The 19715-nt window shown below is 42.7% G+C and overlaps 1 protein-coding gene across 2 annotated transcripts in view; it reads left to right on the plus strand.

The window, feature by feature from the left end:
* The window catches only part of ACVR1 (activin A receptor type 1), a 127831-nt gene that overhangs the window by 94218 nt on the left and 13898 nt on the right, over window positions 1–19715 (plus strand). For both annotated transcript variants that reach the window (XM_045066929.1, XM_045066930.1), the window contains exons 7-9: window positions 2752–2898; window positions 9364–9639; window positions 13731–13928. In XM_045066929.1, coding sequence (XP_044922864.1) covers window positions 2752–2898; window positions 9364–9639; window positions 13731–13928 — 621 coding nt within the window. The remainder of the gene's footprint in view (window positions 1–2751; window positions 2899–9363; window positions 9640–13730; window positions 13929–19715) is intronic.

Below are 19715 nucleotides of genomic sequence, written 5' to 3' on the forward strand. Positions count from 1 at the left end.
ATTTTCAAGTCACGTGATAGTTGTCATTAATTTCTTTTTGGGCAACACATAGGGACAGCCAGAGGGGTGGTGATAGGTTGGCAGTGTCTCTACACTCTTTCTGGTTCTCCTGGTTTCTTTTTTTGGCAACTCCAGTCATTCCCTCTTTTGCTTTTGGGAGGTAGCTGGATGTCATAACCTGCCTTCACCACTGGGCTGCTGTTCTCCCACCTTTCCTTCTGAGTTTTTGGAAATCAGGACATCCCCAGACCTGACAGTGGGAAAGGGGCTAGGCAGTGTAGCACGAGCAGCAGGTGTCACCTGTAGGCACACAGGTAACCAGCAGGAGCCTGTTGCCTTTGCTCTGGGTCTGCAGTCCCTGGGCCTCTGAGCCACACCTCACGTTTCTCCTCCTCAGTGGACTGTGGGCGGAGCAAACACGCATGGACACGCCCCCAATGTGCCCATTGTGACCAGCCAGGGTCATTCTCTTGTACTGCCTAACATCCAGTTTGCTTATGAACAAGGGTGTTTGGGTAGGAGTGAGGAGGCAGTGACGGGCTGTTTGCCTATCTTGCTTATTACCCCTGCTCTCCTGCCCTCTCACCCCCATGGCCACTTGCCATGCACAGGGCAGCCAATCTCCATATCAGTTTTCAGAGCCCAACCCCAGAGTCCAAAGGGCAAAATAGTGTTGTACCTTTAAAAAACACATGCTGTTTCTGGTGGTGTAGATATTCTTGAGCATTTTTGGAAATAGTATAAATTCAATGATAGCATTTTGTTGGTTCAGTGCTAAAGACTTTCATCAAAGCAATGCCATTTCAGTAGCTTCTAGTTAGTGTTCATGTGGTGTAGCCTTGAATAAAAATGTGTGTGATGAACTGCTTGGGTAGTGTGTTACCATTTGGGGTTCAAATTGGACTAGACCAGTTGTTACCAGATAGTGATTCATGAACCCCCAAAGTTTCAGATACCGTATGGATTCCCATGGGGGGCTCCGTGCCCTGTACATTTGGGCAGTTCTGCTTCTGTTTTTAGGAACTCCTGAATAGGGTTGCATTTCTAAAAAGCATTTGACAACTTAAAAGCATTTGAAAACCATTGAAGTAGGATTCTATTTTCAATCTGTCTACTTATCCTGACAATCCATCTCTGTTTTCTTAAAAAAAAAAAAAAAAAAAAAAAAAGATTTAAGGCAACTTTACAGTAATGTATACAATTCTCCGGGATATTTTTTCTCTCCTTCCTAATGAGACTGTGAGGACAAAGGGAAAATAAAGAGATGGAATGTAACCGGAGGCAGGAAAAGATCAGCATACTGTTTCGGGCGGCCCGTTTTGTAGTGTCTTAGCACTGGCCTTCGTCTTGAACTACAGATGCCGGGCATTTGCTATGACGGTATTAAAATTAGTCCTGCTCTAAATACGATTTTTGCGACCTCACAGCAGCCCACAGTGATGACTTACTGGCCACGTTTAACCTCCTTTTGCATTAGTCATTGGTATTTCACAGGGACATTGTTTGTCAGGACGGAGTCCAGACTGAGTGGCTTTGATTTTGTGTCAGGACCTAATCCCCTGGATCGACATGCTTTCTTCCTCCATGTTTGGGTTCTCGTGGCTTTGCTTTGGAGCAAAGAGCTGTAGTCCTGGGTGTGCAGGTGCTGCTGCAGCTGCTGATTACAAGCCGTGACTCCCAGCAACCCCTTGCCTGGGGGAGAGCCCTGCTGCCCTGTGAGGTGGGTCTCCCGCTGCATTGTTATCTAGGCGCCGCGTGCGTCTTTACCCTCATTATACCCCGTGTTGAGCCCCATGGTCTCGCGGTAATTACCTGCTGCTCCCAGCCTCCCTCCTCACCCGCCCCTGTAACGAAAGAGAAGAACGGAGGAAGGAGCATGTCACTGACAGGCCGACAGCCGTGTTGCTGGTGCAGGAGAGGGCACGCACCCCACAGAGCAGATCACAGGCTGGGGTCCTCGCGTTTTTAGGAAATGCTTTCTCCAAGGGGCCCCTTCGGTGTGGCCCACTTCTGGCATCCCAGGGGCTGTCTAACAAGCAAATACCCATGACCAATGTCAGGAATCAGAACTGTTCTGGGATTATGTCTTTAAAACTCTGCAAATCCTCTTTTGAAATATATCCTCTGCCAAGAAATCCTTTAGGGAAGGTAATGGTTGCTTGTTGGTCTCCTCCACAGCATTGTTTTGTGTGTGTGTGTGTGGTTTTTTTTTTTTTTTGGATCCTTTAGAATACAGATCTCCAACTTAATTGTCTCCCTTATGAAGAACATAAATGTGTATGTAAATTTGCAAATTTGGACTCACAGGAAAATGTCCGCATTGATCTTGTAGAAGGGAAAGAAAGGATCCAGTCAGCTACTCAGTTTATCTATGTGTGCTTTTTTTTCTTTTTTTTCTTTTTTGGCTTTCAGCACATTGGAATCTAATACTCTGTACCATTTTGTTTTACTAACTGTGTGCTTTTGAGAACCATACATGTTTCATACCTTGTAATAGAGGAATTTAGCTGTAAACCTTATAGTTAGCAGGTTATTGTACAATGTAGATACTGAGGGTGTTGAATTTGCTGTGACAATGGGTGGCTGGAGGGGCGGGTTCCACCTTACTTTTGTATGTCTTCACAGGCGAAAGGTTGTGGGATTGAGAGCGCCAGATGAAGTTTTGTCAAGTACACAAAGGGAGGGGGCCAGAGTTGCGGGCAAGAAATGTATTGGCTCCCTCCTGTGTCACCTCTGTGTTGCTCTCCCCAGGGAAAGGCAGGTATGGTGAGGTGTGGAGGGGCAGCTGGCAAGGGGAGAACGTCGCCGTGAAGATCTTCTCCTCCCGGGATGAGAAGTCATGGTTCAGGGAAACAGAATTGTACAACACTGTGATGCTGAGGCATGAAAATATTTTGGGTAAGTACCAAGATAATCCCCTCATTAATTTTATCTAGAAAGAAATAATTACCTACCTTTGCCCTCTCCGATTTGGTGTGTGTGAATTTGCAAGTCTCCCCTGAAAAGTGATAATAGGAATCATCAGCATTTATATCATGTTCAATTTTCTTTTAACACTAATTTCTTGTTTAAATCTGCAGAGAAGCTGAGTTTGAAGATTCTCTGGATGGTGAAAATGAAATCATTATTGCTAATTCTTATTCTGTAGGTTGTTATTTAAGCAACAAGAATTTACCCCATATTGTTCACTTCAAGGCTTCATCCGTTGTTCTACTTACCGCACCCTTTTTGAATATTTATTGAATCAAACTAAGAAAGCTCTTTGGACGATTTCCTAGAGATTCACAGCTCCCAGGGACATCGTAATTAAATGCACGTTCCCTCAAACTAGGCATGGTTTTCAAAGCCCAGATTTACAGAGGGATTTAGCATCCATTTTAATTTGGAAACTAAAGCTTAGAACCATTTGTGAAATCTGTGAAGAGCCCGCTGAAATTCTGCTGTAGAGGTATAAGGGATGAGAAGGTCCTTGTTCCCTTTGACTTCTCTGGTTTTGGAGCATTTTCTCAGGGTGTTTATGCGAATACACGTATGATGAATGCTGCCCAGAGGGCCTCTTCAATAGTGGATAGAAGGTTTATAGAGAAATTGACTCTATAGGATAGTGCTGGCCACTTCATGGCTATTGGATGAGATTTGGTTCATCAGAAGGCCATTGCCAGAATTTATTTCTATCCCGTTACTGTTGTTTTAGTATTAAACCTGAGTCAGGTTGTCTGCCAAGAATGGTTCGACAGTTGTCTTAAAGTTTCTCTTTAACAGTGTGGTGATGTGTTCCATCTTTGAATTGTGTGTTTCTGCTGTTGTCTTCTCCCCTTGTCTTACCTGTGGGGGCCTAGCTGTCCCCCAGTTCTCCTTGCTCCTGTCGTTGCTGCTGGTCTCTGATCTCCAGTCCATGCTGGACTCCCACCTCTAGTCCATCTTGCTACCCCGAGTTATGTTTCACTGCACGCAGCCAAGATACTCCTCAAAGTGCTTTTCGATGACTCTTCCATTGCCTGACATTGGTGACTTCTAGGCCAGGCTGTCCAGACTCCTTATTTGTTGGGGTCCCAGGGAGTCTTAGATTTTCTCTACAAATATCTCCAGATGGCAGTCACTTTGGATATCTGCCATTATTTGGGATCGCCATGAACATTAAGGTGTCTGTGCCTTTGTTCGTGGTCTTGATCATGCATGATCCCCACCCCACACTCCAGCCATGCATTCCTCCATGAAAAAGTCTCAGTTCCTTTCCAGTTTCTCCCAGTGGATTTACTTGTGCTTTTCCGCTCCACCCCCCAACCCCCATGTTGCAGCTGTGCTGTAACTCTGATCGCACAAGCTTATGTCACAGCTAGATGCATATGTAGAACAGCAATGATCATTACTGTGCAGTAAGCACTGCTTTAAGTGCGTCATGTGCATTTTCTCCTTTCAGCTTCACAGCCATAAGGGCGTAGGTACTCTTGTTTTTCTAGTTGTAACTGATGAGTTAACCCATCAGGTCACACCGTGGAGCTGAGAGTCACACTGGGCAGTGTGTCTCTTAGCCACAGTTCTGTACTTTATGTGGTAGTTAGCTAGTTGGGATTCGATGATGAGAGCATGAGGTGAAGATTCAGCCACAGTCAGAATTAACCCCAAATGCCCCACTTTTCCCTCTGACCCTGGGACAGACAGGGTGAGCCACAGAGAAAGCGTCAGTTGTGTTCAAAGCTGTGATGTACAGGGAGTACTTCTCTTTAAACAGTGGAATGGCTCGTACTTTGCAGGTGCACATACTCGAAGAAGTATGGGGGGTCTGGGATTCATTAAAGGAAGGGCATGTTCAGGCACCCCTTCTCATTCTCATGGGCTCACAGGTTCATTGAGCAAAATGCACTAGATACTACAGGGCCGTGCAAATAGTCACTTTATCTGTGCCCTTGACTTAAATGAACCATGATATCCTCCCATTGTCACTGAGGACAAGAATCACTTCCATTGCTTTTGCCACCACATGCAGTACTGAGGACAGTACCTTGCACATACTAGGTGCTCAGTAAATATTTATTAAATTGGATTTAATCATAAAAGAGATTTGAAAAGTCACCTTCATAACATGATTCACGTGAGAAGTGAGGTTCCCTTAGTGTGACCACCGAGGGCAAAACACTGTTCATTTCTTATTACCCAATGATCCTGGGAAATTCTGTATCTCTGAGGTCTTTCTACCCTCATCATACTTACAGCTGTATGGACTGATTTCATTGTGTAGTTCTTTTGACTTTAAAAAGAAAGCTCATAGAGGGGCGCCTGGGTGGCTCAGTGGGTTAAAAGCCTCTGCCCTCTGCTCAGGTCATGATCTCAGGGTCCTGAGATCAAGCCCCGCATCGCATCGGGCTCTCTGCTTCACAGGGAGCCTGCTTCCCTTCCTCTCTCTTTGTGATCTACTTGTGATCTCTGTCAAATAAATAAATAAAATCTTGAAAAAAGAAAGCCCATAGAAATGCACCAGTTTTTTGTTTGTCTGTTTTCATTGGTTTCAGTTTTGGGGGGCTAAACTTGGTTACAGTTCTTTCCTTGCTTTGCCAGTTTTCTGTATTTAGAGACTAAGGTTTTCTGTGACCTTTTTTCTTTTCTATCAAAGGAGCATCTTATATCGAATATTAGATCATGATTTCCCGCCCACCCTGGAGTATTACCAACTCTAGCCCCTCAAAATAAATCAAGTGACACACACACACGTTTACACATATATGCATACATACAACACTCTGGGCCCTCATTATTTATCCCCCTACAACAGTATCTTTCAAATGACTAGACTTGGCTTTCAGCTCTTCTGCTCTGTCTGGTGTAGAAGTCAACAGCCAAAGGGGTAAGGGGAGGCTGTGCTGGTTTGTGGCAGGAGCAGTGGTCGGGGGATTGGAGACGCTGGTTTCTACTCTCAGCACCTCCACCATGCCCACTGTGTGACTCTGGGCCAAAGTTATATGTTTCTGAGCATTCTTTCCCTCATTACGAAGACCAAGGGAGTCAAGTTAATGTGAGAATTTTACTCCAAAGTCTCATCTTGCATGCTTTTTAAGAAATGATTGTAAAATAATGCAGCTTACAGTTTTAGCCGTATGAAGTGGAGAGTTCAGTGATACACGTACAGTCAAATAGTGCAGCCTCTGCCACCCTCCCTCTCTAGAACTGCTCTGTACTCTAAAGAGATAGCGCCTGAGCATTTAATCGGACTTCCCTGAGACCCAAGGGGAAGTAAAGGAAGTTACCCGCAAAAGATACTACACTGCAGGGTTGTTGTGGTTTTCACCGACCCCTGAGCTATTCTGAAACATAGCAGTAACCAGTTATTCTCGATACCTCCCGTGTTAGGCTTCGCATGAAGCGCTATACCTATGATTAACTCTTCCGTTCTCACCGTACCCATTGGAGGTGCTGCTGACGTTATCCTTATCTTACAAATGAGGAAACCAGGGTGGAGATTTTATATGACGTGTGTGAGATCACCCAGCTCGGGAATGGCGGAGCCCGTCTTGGCACTCAGCGGTCCAGCTCCGGGGCCCAGCGCTCTGCAGCCCCCATGCCCCCCTGTGGTGGCCTCAGTCCTCAGCTGTCCTAGCTGCCTGGTTCCTGGGAGAGTCACCAGGGAGAGGCTCACAGGGGCTACGGATGACCTCACTAACGATTTTGGGTTTTATTTTCCTTCCTGAGGAGCCTGGGAGGATGACCTGGGCTGTTAAATAAGAGATTTTTACTCTAAACACTTTCTTTCCCCATTGTGAACACATCCAGTGGCTGTGCCAGCCTTCCAACTTAGAAGTACCTGTTCTGTTCAGCCTTCACTAACAGGAGAGTGCTTTGATGGAAAATGCAAAAATTCCATAAAAATGCCCTGGCATTCTGAAACAAACATAGTTCTGTAATTCACACTTGGGAGATAGATAGTTAAAAAATAAGTCCTGCCTATTAAAAAGTCATTTTTCCAGAAGGTCTAGAGCGTAATTAACGGGACAGACAGAATCCTTCTCTAAGACCTAAGGGGCTTAGGGAAGGTGAGAGAATAAACATTTGTTTGTTATTTATCTATTTATTTAATCAGAGGCTGCTTTCCCTTGGGCAGAGAAATCAGTAGAGGCTACATAAATACACAACAGTAATTTAATTTCTTTTGAGTGGTACTTATAGTTTAGGATATTTATTTTTGAAAATCTCATTAATGATTAATACCATTTGGTTTAAAATGATAAAGTAGAAACATCTTTTCTAGTAGGAATAACTAATATCTGAGTATGCATTTTGATTATTCGTGTTACGGCAGCAAAGGGCCCCAAGAGAAGTCACTGTGGGGCCACAGAGACATATTGGAGCGAGGGAAGGAGTGAGAGTCTGAGGCTGCCCCTGAGAACTGGCTTGGAGGGCAAGAAAAAGAGAGGTAGGGGATCAAGGTGTGGAGACATTGCTTTGTTCACTTCACAGATGTCCAATGGATACAGGTGTCACATTGTCTTTCTCTGAGTAGAAGTCAGAGCCCCCCGTTGGGGGCGGTATGGCATAGTGGTTAAGAGTATGGGTTCTGGAGCTGGGCTGCCAGGGACCATTACTAGCCTTAATGTCAGTGCTGTCCTCTGCTTCCTTCCTGTGTGAGTGTTGGATTATGTGCAGAGTGTCTAGAAGAATTGTGCCTGGCACTTTGTTAGTCCCAGTAAGTACTAGTTGCTTCTATTGTTGATGACAACAGTCAAATAGGGGACCTTTTCTTTGTTCCCAGAGTTTCCCGTACGAGCTGTGGTGTGTCCACATGGCTAGCACCAAACTTGGGATCAACGACAACTTAACAGATACGCGATTTGGCATTTCCTAGCAGCACTTTCATTACTTATAAACTGAGAATAATGATATCTGTATTCCTGGTGTATTGAGAAAATTCTTGTGAGAAAATGTGTATGAGAGCAGCACAAACTTTCTATCACACTCTGTGCAAGTGTGAGGGATGTTCTGCCTATTTCTGTTTTCCGGGATCTTCGCACAAGGCTTTTAATCCTGCCTTAAGCCATGTCTGTCTGGTTTGTTGTTGTTGTTGTTGTTGTTTTTTTAAATATTCTTTTATTTATAAGTCCCAGATGTCACTACTTGTAAGTATGACCATTAGGTGTGTATATTTTATATACATGTATCAACATAGAGAATATTCAATGTATATTATATACATAACATATACTATATATATATAGAGAGAGAGAGAGAGAGAATGCACAAGTGAGCAGGTGGAAAGCATGTCTGCAGTAGGAGAGACAAGCACATACATCACAGTTTATTTCGTAGGCTGGGAAGTTCTAAAGTTCATTCAGTTTGCTCAAGGTTCCTTTTTGGCATCTGTCATCCCTCACTTCTTTTCAAGACTGCTTCAGTTATTGCTTCTTGATAGAAGCCTGTTGGAACATCTCATCTGAATTATTAGGATTCCCTATTCTGGATACATGGTGCCCTTTGCAGATCTAACAGTAGTTTTCATCGTATTCATTACATGATATTGTAATTTTTGCTTTTTGTATCTGTCTGCTTTTCTGGCCAACAGACACTATCATCTCAGTTTTCTTGTGTGACTGACAAAGAGCATCACAGATGCTTATTATATTTGGTTTCTTTTTTATTTGATGAGTAGTCAATCATGTCATATGAACTTATCCGTTTATCTTACATCTGAACAGAGATAACCCAGAGAACCTAAATGAGTTGCCCAGTATTATACAGCAAATTACAGGCAAAGTCAATACTGGAACACAGGTTTTTAGATTTTATGTTTTTTATTCTTTTTGGGTGGCTGATGAATAATCTGAGCTTGGAAAATGAACATGATAAAGAGTTTGATATGATCATTACAGATAAACACAAAGATATTATTCCTATCTGAATTGTAACGCAACATAAAACCTTTCTAAAGGATTATATATAATGAAAATGAATATTGACATTTCCTGCTCATTAGAAGTCCTTTTTTTTTTTTTTTAAAGATTTTATTTATTTATTTGACAGACAGAGATCACAAGTAGGCAGAGAGGCAGGCAGAGAGAGAGGAGGAAGCAAGCTCCCTGCTGAGCAGAGAGCCCGATGTGGGGCTCAATCCCAGGACCCTGGGATCATGACCTGAGCTGAAGGCAGAGGCTTTAACACACTGAGCCACCCAGGTGCCCCTAGAAGTACCTTTTTATGGAAGTAGGAAGAGTACTATGTTTTTCTGTTGATGCCTCTGTAAACCTTTCATGGCAGTTGGTTAGTTTGGTTATTTTTTGTTACAGGTGTCATCTGTTGTATGGGTCACTATCTCCTTATACTAAGAGTTATAATGTGAAATTCTTACATGTCTGCTAATTTTGTTCTTGCTCTCTCCAGGTTTTATTGCTTCAGACATGACATCAAGACACTCCAGTACCCAGTTGTGGTTAATCACACATTATCATGAAATGGGTTCCTTGTACGACTATCTTCAGCTCACTACTCTGGATACTGTTAGCTGCCTGCGAATAGTGCTGTCTATAGCTAGTGGTCTCGCGCATTTGCACATAGAGATATTTGGGACCCAAGGGAAGCCAGCCATTGCTCATCGGGATTTAAAGAGCAAAAACATCCTGGTTAAGAAGAATGGACAGTGTTGCATAGCAGATTTGGGTAAGGTTTTAAAAATATTTTTTTTAATACAGTTTTTACATTTGTTGTTATTCTGTTGGTTAGCTAGGTCACATCCATGCCCCATCCCCTAACATCCTGTTATGAAGACTTTCAAGCCTGCAGGCAAATTGAAAGAACTTCCCAGTGAGTATACCCACTACCTAGATTCTCCCATCAACATTTTACTGTTCTCAAGCTTTGTCCCATATCCCTGCCTCCCTACTCATCAGTCTGCCTTTAATCATTGATATGTCCCCAAGTGAATGACAGAGGAAAGAGCCCTCTCTTCTCAAGACTTGAGCGTGTATACCATGGTGTCGTGCACTGGAGTCTGTTGTTTGTTAACTTTTTTCCCTCCAGGTAAAATTTCAGTTTTATGCAAAATAAACAAATCTTAAGTAATACATTCTCAGAGTTCTGACAAATGCTGTAAAATCCAAATGTCTTTTGAAATTCAGACCTTCGCATGATCTTGGAAAGTCACTTCCAGGTGAATTGCTCCTTTAGTCAGTTCCTGACCGCCCACTCTCAGCAGCAACCCGTAGTCTGTAGCATTTACACAAAGTAGGTACACAATTAAGTAACCTGTGGAATGAGGGGCCTCTGGGTGGCTCAGTCGCTTAAGTGTCGACTCTTGGTTTTGGCTCAGGTCATGATCTCAGGGTCGTGGGATGGAGCCCTGTGCCAAGGACAGTGTGGAGTCTGCTTGAGACTCTCTCTCCCTCTCCCACCAGTCTCTCTCTCCCCCCAAATAAATAAATATATAAAATCTTTAAAAAAAACAAAACAAAACCCGAAAACCTCTGGAATGAGTTCATCTTAAAAATGGCTTCTAAAGTTGTTTTTCTGTAACCATGGCAAAATTATCAGTCAAGAAAGAAGAAAAATATTCTGCAACAAATTCACAGTTTGCCCTGCTGGGATATCTCATTTCTGTGGTGTTAGGGTAATGCTCAGTGTAGCTTTAATTGCATTATAAATAAGATTATTTTCATTTGTAGTGACACTGTATAGAAAACCATAGTCAACTTGGATATTGGCTGAATAATTACACTAATGAGAACTGAATTGTAATATTGGTTATTCATTTCAGTGGACTATGGAGAGTCCTCGCTCTATTTGATTAAAACATGGTTTATATTATATTCATATCATTGTAGTCATTGTGAGGCTGATAAAGGTTTGGACAGTATTAGTTCTTGTATATACATGATGAAATTTATTCTTATTTTTTAGACAAAGGATTTGACACGTCCAGAAAATGTATTTCTTTTGAAATTCTTTAAAGTCTTTGTATTCATGCTGAGAATTATTTTACGGTATTTTGCAAGTGTGAGAAGAAAAATATTTAGGATAGCGTTGAAAGGGTATGGCTCTAAAGTATTTTGTGGGTAGTTTTAGTTGTGATGTAGAGGACTTTTATGGCCATGCCCTGGCTTTTGGAGCAGGGTGATTTGAACTTGAATCCTGGCTTTCCCAGTTATCACCCCGTATATCTCTGCAGATATTTTAATCTGTTTATCTGCCCAGAGTGCAGGACCACTTCTACTCGTTTGGGGGGCTTAGCTAGGAACACTTTAACATTCGCCACTCTGCACTCTACTTCAGTATTGCTTCAAATGTTCATTATGTGCCCGAGTATTATTCATGTTACTCAAAATCAATCACATGGTTCCTGTAAAATTCAGAAATTATTATACTTGCTTGGCAAATAGTAAGCATCAGATGGTCACTGCTATTATAGTACAGAGGTTTAGGGGAGATGGAAAATAGAGGACGTTGTTGGCTTTGGTTATAGGGCTTGATAGGGAGTCAGAGGTGTTTTTCAGTAAGTCCAACTAATTATTCATTTTTCTTTCTTTTGGCCTGTAGCCTTCCAATTAGACATACGGATTTGTACAAAAATCTGTGTTAAGGTCATACTATTCAGGGGATAGTTTCTTCGTACCGAAGACAGCTCCGATGATACCGTCATTTGTGTGTCACTTTATACCCAGAAATTAAGGATCCTTCATTTGAAATCATGTTCTGTTATTGATACTGCAGAAATACCAGTATTCTATTTATTTTTCTAACTTTTTATTATAAAAAATTCAAAGAAAATGACTGAAAGAGTAGTAAGTTTAATGATCATATGCACAACACCTAGATTCAACAATTGTTAAACTTTTGCTATATTTGCTTTATATGTAGGCGTACATCTGTCTTTACTCATACATTTGAAAATAAGTTACAGACATCACAACACTTTACTCCTAAATACTTCAAAATATGCCTTCTGCATAATCACAGTTTATAGCACCTACAACTATTGATAATTGTTTAATAGCATTTAATGTCCATTTTCAGATTTTCCTAGTTTTCTCAAACAAGAATTCAGCCAAGGTTTACACATTGCATTTGGTTGTTTTACCTCTTTAGGTAGCATGATAATTATCTATTACTGGGTAACATATTACCTCTAAAATTTAGCAGCTTAAAATAACACAAATCTGTTATTCTATGTCGTTATCTGAGGGTCAGTAATCTTGGGATGACTATGCCCTCTGGTTCTGGCTCAGGATCTCTTGTAGGGGTTACACACTCAAGCTGGTGATTAGAGCTGCAAGCATCTAAAGGCTTCGTCAGTGCTGAAGGAACTCCCAGGATGGTTCTAGTCACATGGCTGGTGGCAGGAAGCTTCAGTCCCAGGTCTTGGGGACCTCTCCACAGGGCTGCGTGAGTGTCCTCATAACACCAGAGAACTGAGAGAGCGAGCAGAGAGGAAGCCATGGTGCCATTTATGTCCTAATTTTGAAGATCTCTGCTCACTTCTGCCGTGGTCTGTGTGACTGTCCAGCCCACACTCAGGGCATGGGGAATTGAGTTTCACCTCCAGAAGGGAGACGTTTTAAGGAACTTGAGGACGTATTTTTAAACCACCACAGCTAGTATTGCTATGATCTATTTAAACTACACCTTTCATATTCTGGTATTTTGACTCTTTGGTTCTGGAAACCGTAGAGAAGTATATATGTTTCGGGAGATATTCACCACGGCCACAGAATCTTGGGGTTGAGTAGAAGAACCAGGAAAAGGAACCAGTGTAGTAGAGTGAATGCAGTTGCTGATTTCTCTGTAATTATTAAGGGTGTGATACCATGTGCCATCTCCTTGGCATGAGAAGGAGTCCTCATCCCACACATTCAAAGCCATGGAGCTGGGGGGAGAAGCATTCTCCACAGAAAGCTTGAGGGGTCCCCAAGGGATCGTTGGGCTGCAGAGGTTTTCATAGGCCATTTGTTCCAGTTTGGCACCTCTCATTATTTTGAGTGTTAAAGGAATCATTTTGAGTTGGTCAGCATCTACCTCAAAAAGTAATTTCATTCTCAAATGAATCATGCATGTATCTGCCTAACCCTCCTGGTCGGTGAGGAATGCCAGGGCTCTCTAATTGAAGAATTCTGAAATGAGTCATGGTTTGAGAAAGTGCTTCAAAGCCATTTAGCATGAGAGTTGAGCTTTGAATCAAGGTCTAGCTTGATGCTGGGTGTACGCATGACTGTAGAGAAAGGCCTGTGGGTTTGGTCAGTGTCACTACTTCTCAGACAAACAGCTCTTCTGAAAGGGATGGAGCCGTGCCTGCAGCAGCCCGCCCTTCAAGTAGTGATACATCACCTCACATTCTCTGCCTCACACTGTTGGAAGTCTGTGTTTGCCCACTATTGGGAGCTGTGGTGGAACATGAGAGCTTTACTTCTCCTAAGACCTTTGGAGGTTCCCACTTAGCCTGTGAGACTATTTTCCTGTGAACTTGAAATACTGGCTTCCTATTGGTTTGGTGTGTTGGTTTATTATTCATCCAGATCTTTTTGTTTCAGAGGTTCAGGTGTTAACCTAAGAGCTTCCGACTGTTTCTGGCATTAGTTCTTTTTTCTTTTGTCACAGAAGTCCTCTCCACAATATTCCAGAGATTACTTACTCTGGGTATGGTGCCACAGTGACCAGGAGTACCACCAGAGGGCGCTACTGATGGGGTCTGTTTAAAAACTCTTCAGCAACCCTCTCCTAGAAAGGAAGTAAACTGACCCACCCTGTTTTCTCCCTTTCAGGCCTGGCAGTCATGCATTCCCAGAGTACCAATCAGCTCGATGTGGGGAACAACCCCCGTGTGGGCACCAAACGCTACATGGCCCCTGAAGTTCTAGATGAAACCATCCAGGTGGATTGTTTCGATTCTTACAAGAGAGTTGATATTTGGGCCTTTGGACTTGTCTTGTGGGAAGTGGCCAGACGTATGGTGAGCAATGGTAAGTACCTGATCGAATGTAGTAATGTCCTTCCCCGAGTCCTCTTGATTCTGCTGTCTATAAAAGGGCAAAGGAAATATTTAAGTCCACATTGTTCCATGAATCATACTTATTCTTTGAATCATACATCAAGCTATCAGCATCTATATTTGATTTATGGCTAGTAGGTGGAATGTAATGGCATTATATTTTAGCTACACAAGAGGAAATGAGGGTTGAAAAAGAAGAATATTTCAGGCTGGGACATCTGGTCCTGGCACTGCCTCCCTGGTGGTTGAGTGTAAGCCCCCAATAAACACTGCCTGACTCTTAAAAAAAAAAAAAAAGAATATCTCTGGAAAAGTCTAGTTAGGTCTAGTTAGTCTTTGGCTCTTCTTTTGTTTGGTCCATATTTCATTCCTTCCTTTCTCCATCTTCCTATTCTGCCTTTCTTCCCACCTACTCTCCACCTTTGTTCTTCCCACAAGTGGGATTTAACATGAGAAGAGTGCTCCAGTAAATCTACGAGTAAATTCTGCTGTTTTAGGTATTTTTACTTCTTAAATGTGGGTTATTGAGAAAAGGCTCAGGTTGCACACTCAGAATTCACCTCCTTGTAAGGAGCAGGCTGTGTGTTCTGAATTTGTGGGATTCAAATTCAGGAAGCCCTGAGTAGGTGGCCAGAGCTGGTCCTCTTACGAGTAAGTTTTGTGAAATGGTGTCATCTTCATGGTTACAGAAGCACGTGTCAGTCATTTTCAACCTGTGGCCCCTCCAATCAACTCTTAACTTATTCTGGTCTTTCCTGTATGCAAATCAACCGCAAATACATTGTTGAACTTTACTGGAAGTGCACTGTATTCTGAAAGGACTAAGTGGACTGTTTTAAATTGCACCTGCCCCAGCTACCCAGAAAGTGGATTTCTACGGCAGGCTCTCTTGAACCACCTAAATAGACTTCTATCTTCTCCGCTGGAAGTCTTCTTTCAGAGGGCAGGTCAGAAATTGCTCCAGAAAAACAGGAAAATACTATTTGTTTAGATTAATATTTATTTTCAAAAGCTACTTTCCCCTCCTAGGAGTCCTTGGAATCCTGGTTTTGAAGTATGAAGGAAATAATGTGTGAATTCTTAAGGACTGAGATTCTTGGGGCAATCATAATTTTTCTGAACAACATAACCAGAGAATAGGAAGTTCTTTGAGGAAAGTGGCATCGGGATAATTTACCCTAGCTTTCGTGTGCAGTAATTCAAATTGGCATGCCTTCATGGTAGCTGCTGCTGCTGCTGCTTTTTCTTTTCTTTTTTTTCTCTAACAGCAGAGTGTGTCTGGCTTTGAGACCCTTGAGAGTGTTTGTTAAAGGCAGTGTTTCAGATTAAACATAAACGTACATGCATTGCTACCTGACCGTTCTTTTAATTTTCTTTTTCTTTTCATTCTTCTGATGGAGTCATGAACATCTTCTTGGTAATTATTTCTCAATCGTTGGGAGCTTACCGACTAGCATTTTGGGCTGTCCAGTGCCTTGAGAATTATCTGCAGCAGGGAGATTGTTTTGCTGATTTATGAAGCTCTGAACTTTGCCTGGAATTACACATCGACTTCATTTGCTCACCCTCTCCCCAATAATCCTTGAGCATCTTGGAACTGAAAATCTAATTTTAATTTATTTTAGCACACAGTTTAGAGAAGGATTGGCGTCATAATCAACTATGCACTGGGGAACTTGCCCCCTGTGAAGAGGAAACTAATATCCCGAGGCCAGGATGGTAGCCGGCCAGCGGCCGCTGGGCTGAAACAGCTCCAAGCAGGCCTGCATGATGAAAGCGGAGCTTGGCAGAAATGCGGGATTTGGGCTTTGTAAGAATTCATGTTGCAAATGCATTCCCTGTGTCACAGGCATCAACCCAAGTGGCTCTTAAAGATCACTTGTTCCTAATAGGAGTCCGTGTGAAATTAGAGTCGCCGGTTTAAAACTGAGCTCAGCAAATGGTAGTTATGCTGAATGTTATTTTGCTGAAAAAGATCATGGAGAGTAGAGGAAGAGAGACTATTTTGGTTGTTTGATTGATTGACTTCCTGTTACATCATCATTTAGGTGGCTCTGTGGTTCCTAAAATTCTGTGGGTTGAACTTCTCTTCTGTGGTGTGGTTAGATTTTTTAGTGGGAGGTAAGGGTATGTTGTGTCTCCTTTTAAATCAGTTACTGTCCCTTGGCAGTGACTAATTTGATATTTTCCCCTTCTCTTTTTAGCCCCCCCCCACTCCTCCCATGAATGTTCTTAGGCACGCGCACGCGCACAGATGGAAATCACTTTACCTGGACTCAAAATAGGTTTGCATGTGGGATTGAACACTGCTAGGTTTATTATTAATATTTTAGTTATTACTACACCAAAATGAAGATGAGTAGAAAGAAAAATAAGAGAAAATTTACCCGTATGTTCTAACATCCTGTGCTTTCCACTTCTTCTCTATGCACCCTTGTATGTGTTTTTGAGTTTGTTAGCGTCATAATATAGACACAGTTCTGTATCATCTTTTTCATTCAAGTGTGTCATTAGTCTGTGTTTATTTTATGTGGTCGCGTGATATTTTATTAGCCATGATCATGTTGCAGACATCCCATCTCCTCCATTTGGGTCCTATATTAGGTACATTTTGTTCATATAACTTTTTCATTTGGAGAATTAATTCTTAATCTGGAAACCAGTCGACCTAATAGGTCAAAAAGTATGGAGGTTTTATGGCTTGACACATATTGCCAAATTGCTTTTCATAAGAGTTGCACTAATTTCCAATCTCCCGCTCACCCCAGGGTGTGATGTACCTATTTCACTTTCTTACTAGCTTTAGGAACTGTCATTAAAAGAATATATATTTTTGAAATTATTGCATATAAAATGTAGCTCATTTAAATATATGAATGTCTTATCTTAGGAAGGTCGTTATAATTATGCATCCTTTGAGTTTCTGAGTCCGTGATAAAAATTGATGACCAGATAGTTCTCCAGGAGCAATAGGATCCTCAAGTGAACCATGAGTATAAAAATATGTTGCATTTTGTATTTTCATTGGAATGTTACATTTATTTGCTGCTAATAATAAACTTCATGCTGTTTCTATACAGGAAATGAGAATTAAGTCCATGTGCACATCTGAAAACTTCTCACTAGTGTCTTTTATACTTATTATGTTTCGTCTGACACCGAATTTGCAGTCGGTGAGAAGGAAAATGGTTTCTTACCCTTCCTGTGTGAATTTTGGGGGTCCGCTTAAGGCAGAGGTTTGCCTGGATTGATAGTTCTTAAACTGCGTGTGCGTCAGATTTGTCTAGAAACAGAATGCTGGGCCCGCCGCCCCAGGGTTTCTGACTTAGGGGGTTTGGACGGAGAACCTCCCTTTCTAACAGGGCCACAGGTGATCCCCATACTACTGTTGCATCAGGGACCATGCTCTCGAGAGCTCCTGTTGACATGGGATCCGTCTTCCCAGGCTGGGAAATAGGCGGCCGCCAGGATGCCGACAGTCTCTCTGAGCGGGATGCCTGTGATATGTTGCTGATACCTTACGTGACACCTGCTCTCTCTTGCAAGCTTAAGAGGGGTTCATCTTTAATAAGAGTCTTGGATCTAGCTCATGGCCTTTCTTTCTAGGTTTTTGCTACTCGTCTGACAGTACTCTTCTTTTCCTCCTTTGATACAGAGATCAGTGGCTAGATTTGTGTCTGGTTACCTGAGTTCTGTGTTGTGTGAGGACAGAACCTTACATGGGGATTGGGTAGGTAAATAGATACATTGTTACTGTGGACTTGTGCCATTTAGCTTTGGTCTGATAGAAGATCTTGAGTCACCCTTCTAAGCATCCCCAGTAGTATGTTCCCTCCCCAGGATAGAAGCTCTTTCTCTGGAGCCTCAGATTTCAATGTCATACCTTGTTTGGATCTCTATATGCAGAAACTCGGGAGGTGTGTTGTTCTAACACTGGGATCATCTGCTCAAGGACTTAAAAACCAAGTAAGATAATCTTCATCATCCATCTTCCAGCACATCTTTGAGTAGCATGGTCTGAGCAGCTTGAGCCTCTGTTCACCTCCACATAGCTCACAGACAGCTGTATATTTCATGGCAGTTTCATGTCATATTACATTATTGTTTCTGTGACAGGCACACTTCAGGATTAATGCACTAGGAATGTTGAAAAGGCAGTGTGCCCAGATTGTATAGGCAAGAACATTTAGATGATGGGGTAGATCCTGTTCCTTCGTTATGTTTGGTTGCTAAGTACCTTGTTGTGCCATGTTTCTCGCTTCCCTTGCTTTGGCTTTCCTCATGCCCAGAGCTCCGCGCAGGGAAGCTGCTGGGAAGGGTGTCCTCTGTGCAGCTGTGTGCTGCGGCCCTGGGCCTTCTGAGGAGGTAGTGTAAGCCTTAACATGTCAGGCTCTCGGTCATACTCTGCCTTGATCACATACATCAGTGTCATCGTCCAGCAAATATTGCTGGTAATAGAATTTACTTGAACGTGTTCTGATGATGACTGAGCTCGTGTGTGTAGAGCACCCTGCGTGTGTCTGGCATGTGGTCAGGGTTCAGTAACCCAGCCGTGGGTATTTGCTGTTCCCTGGAAATGAGTGGTGGAGGCCACGCATGGGATTCTCCACTGGCCTTCCTTCACCTCTCCTCATGCCGGCCCTTTACTGGGACACTACATGCATTTCCCTCTTGACTCCTCACCCCAGCACTGGGTGGACACACGCTTGTTTCACTGCTACTGGCTTTGCTTATTTTGTGATGGATTCATGTGAAAATGTATCTTGCTGTATCCTCTGTGGGGTGATGACTAGGAAATATTTGTTAGAATAGATTCTTCAAGCATGTGTGTCAAACATGGACTTAGTCTCAGTAATCCCTGGGCTTGCCAGGGACCTGCATGCACATCCGTTCCTAAGCCCAATGGGCTTGTGTATGGAAACCATGACAACTTTTCTTTAGCAACTTCATACCCACGTTTCATGATTTTTTTCCACTTGTATATATTAAGATTTGAACAAAGAGGGGCACCTGGGTGGCTCAGTGGGTTAAGCCTCTGCCTTCGACTCAGGTCGTGATCTAAGGGTCCTGGGATCGAGCCCCGCATTGGTCTCTCTGCTTAACCAAGAGCCTGCTTCCCCCGCCCCCCCTCTGCCTGCTGCTCTGCCTACTTGTTCTCTCTCTTCATCAAATAAATAAATAATTTTAAAAAAAGGAAAGATTTGAACAAAGGGAAGAATTCTCATGTTAGGGAATGTTTGTCATATTCAATATTAGACTAATTTCTTTCAGGTGTTTTTGTGTTTGCTTGTTTTCTTGATCCTTTCGTTAAGGGGCTAGGGACAGGGGTTTAGAGGTGGAGGGAGGAAAGAAGGCTACTTTCCCACTGATTCCCAGAATTTCATGGGCCTGATTTAGAGATCCAGACCAGAGGAGGGTCATCAACTGATCTCATGACCAAATAATCTGAGCCTGGCAGAACTTGACTGGGTGCTGTTCAGGTATCAGGGTCTTAAACCTTGTAACAGCCCAGCATTCAGTGAAACATTCTCCCTCTCCTGGGAGACCCCGGAAGCTGCCAACTGTTTGGGACTCTCGTGGAGCCTCTCTCTCTCCCTCTAGGTGTTGGCCTTAGGCCAGATCTGAGACATCTTGTTCATGGCTTAACTCTCCTAGGCTTTTTGTCCTCTCCTCTGACAACTAACTGTGACATTAATGTATACTTTTAGGAGGGTCCGACTACACAGTGATCTGTAAACTATGTTACATTGTAATTATG

This window comes from Mustela putorius, unplaced genomic scaffold (genome assembly GCF_011764305.1).
Source record: "Mustela putorius furo isolate JIRA1106 unplaced genomic scaffold, ASM1176430v1.1 tig00003869_pilon_pilon_pilon, whole genome shotgun sequence".
In the NCBI taxonomy this organism is placed as follows: domain Eukaryota; kingdom Metazoa; phylum Chordata; class Mammalia; order Carnivora; family Mustelidae; genus Mustela; species Mustela putorius.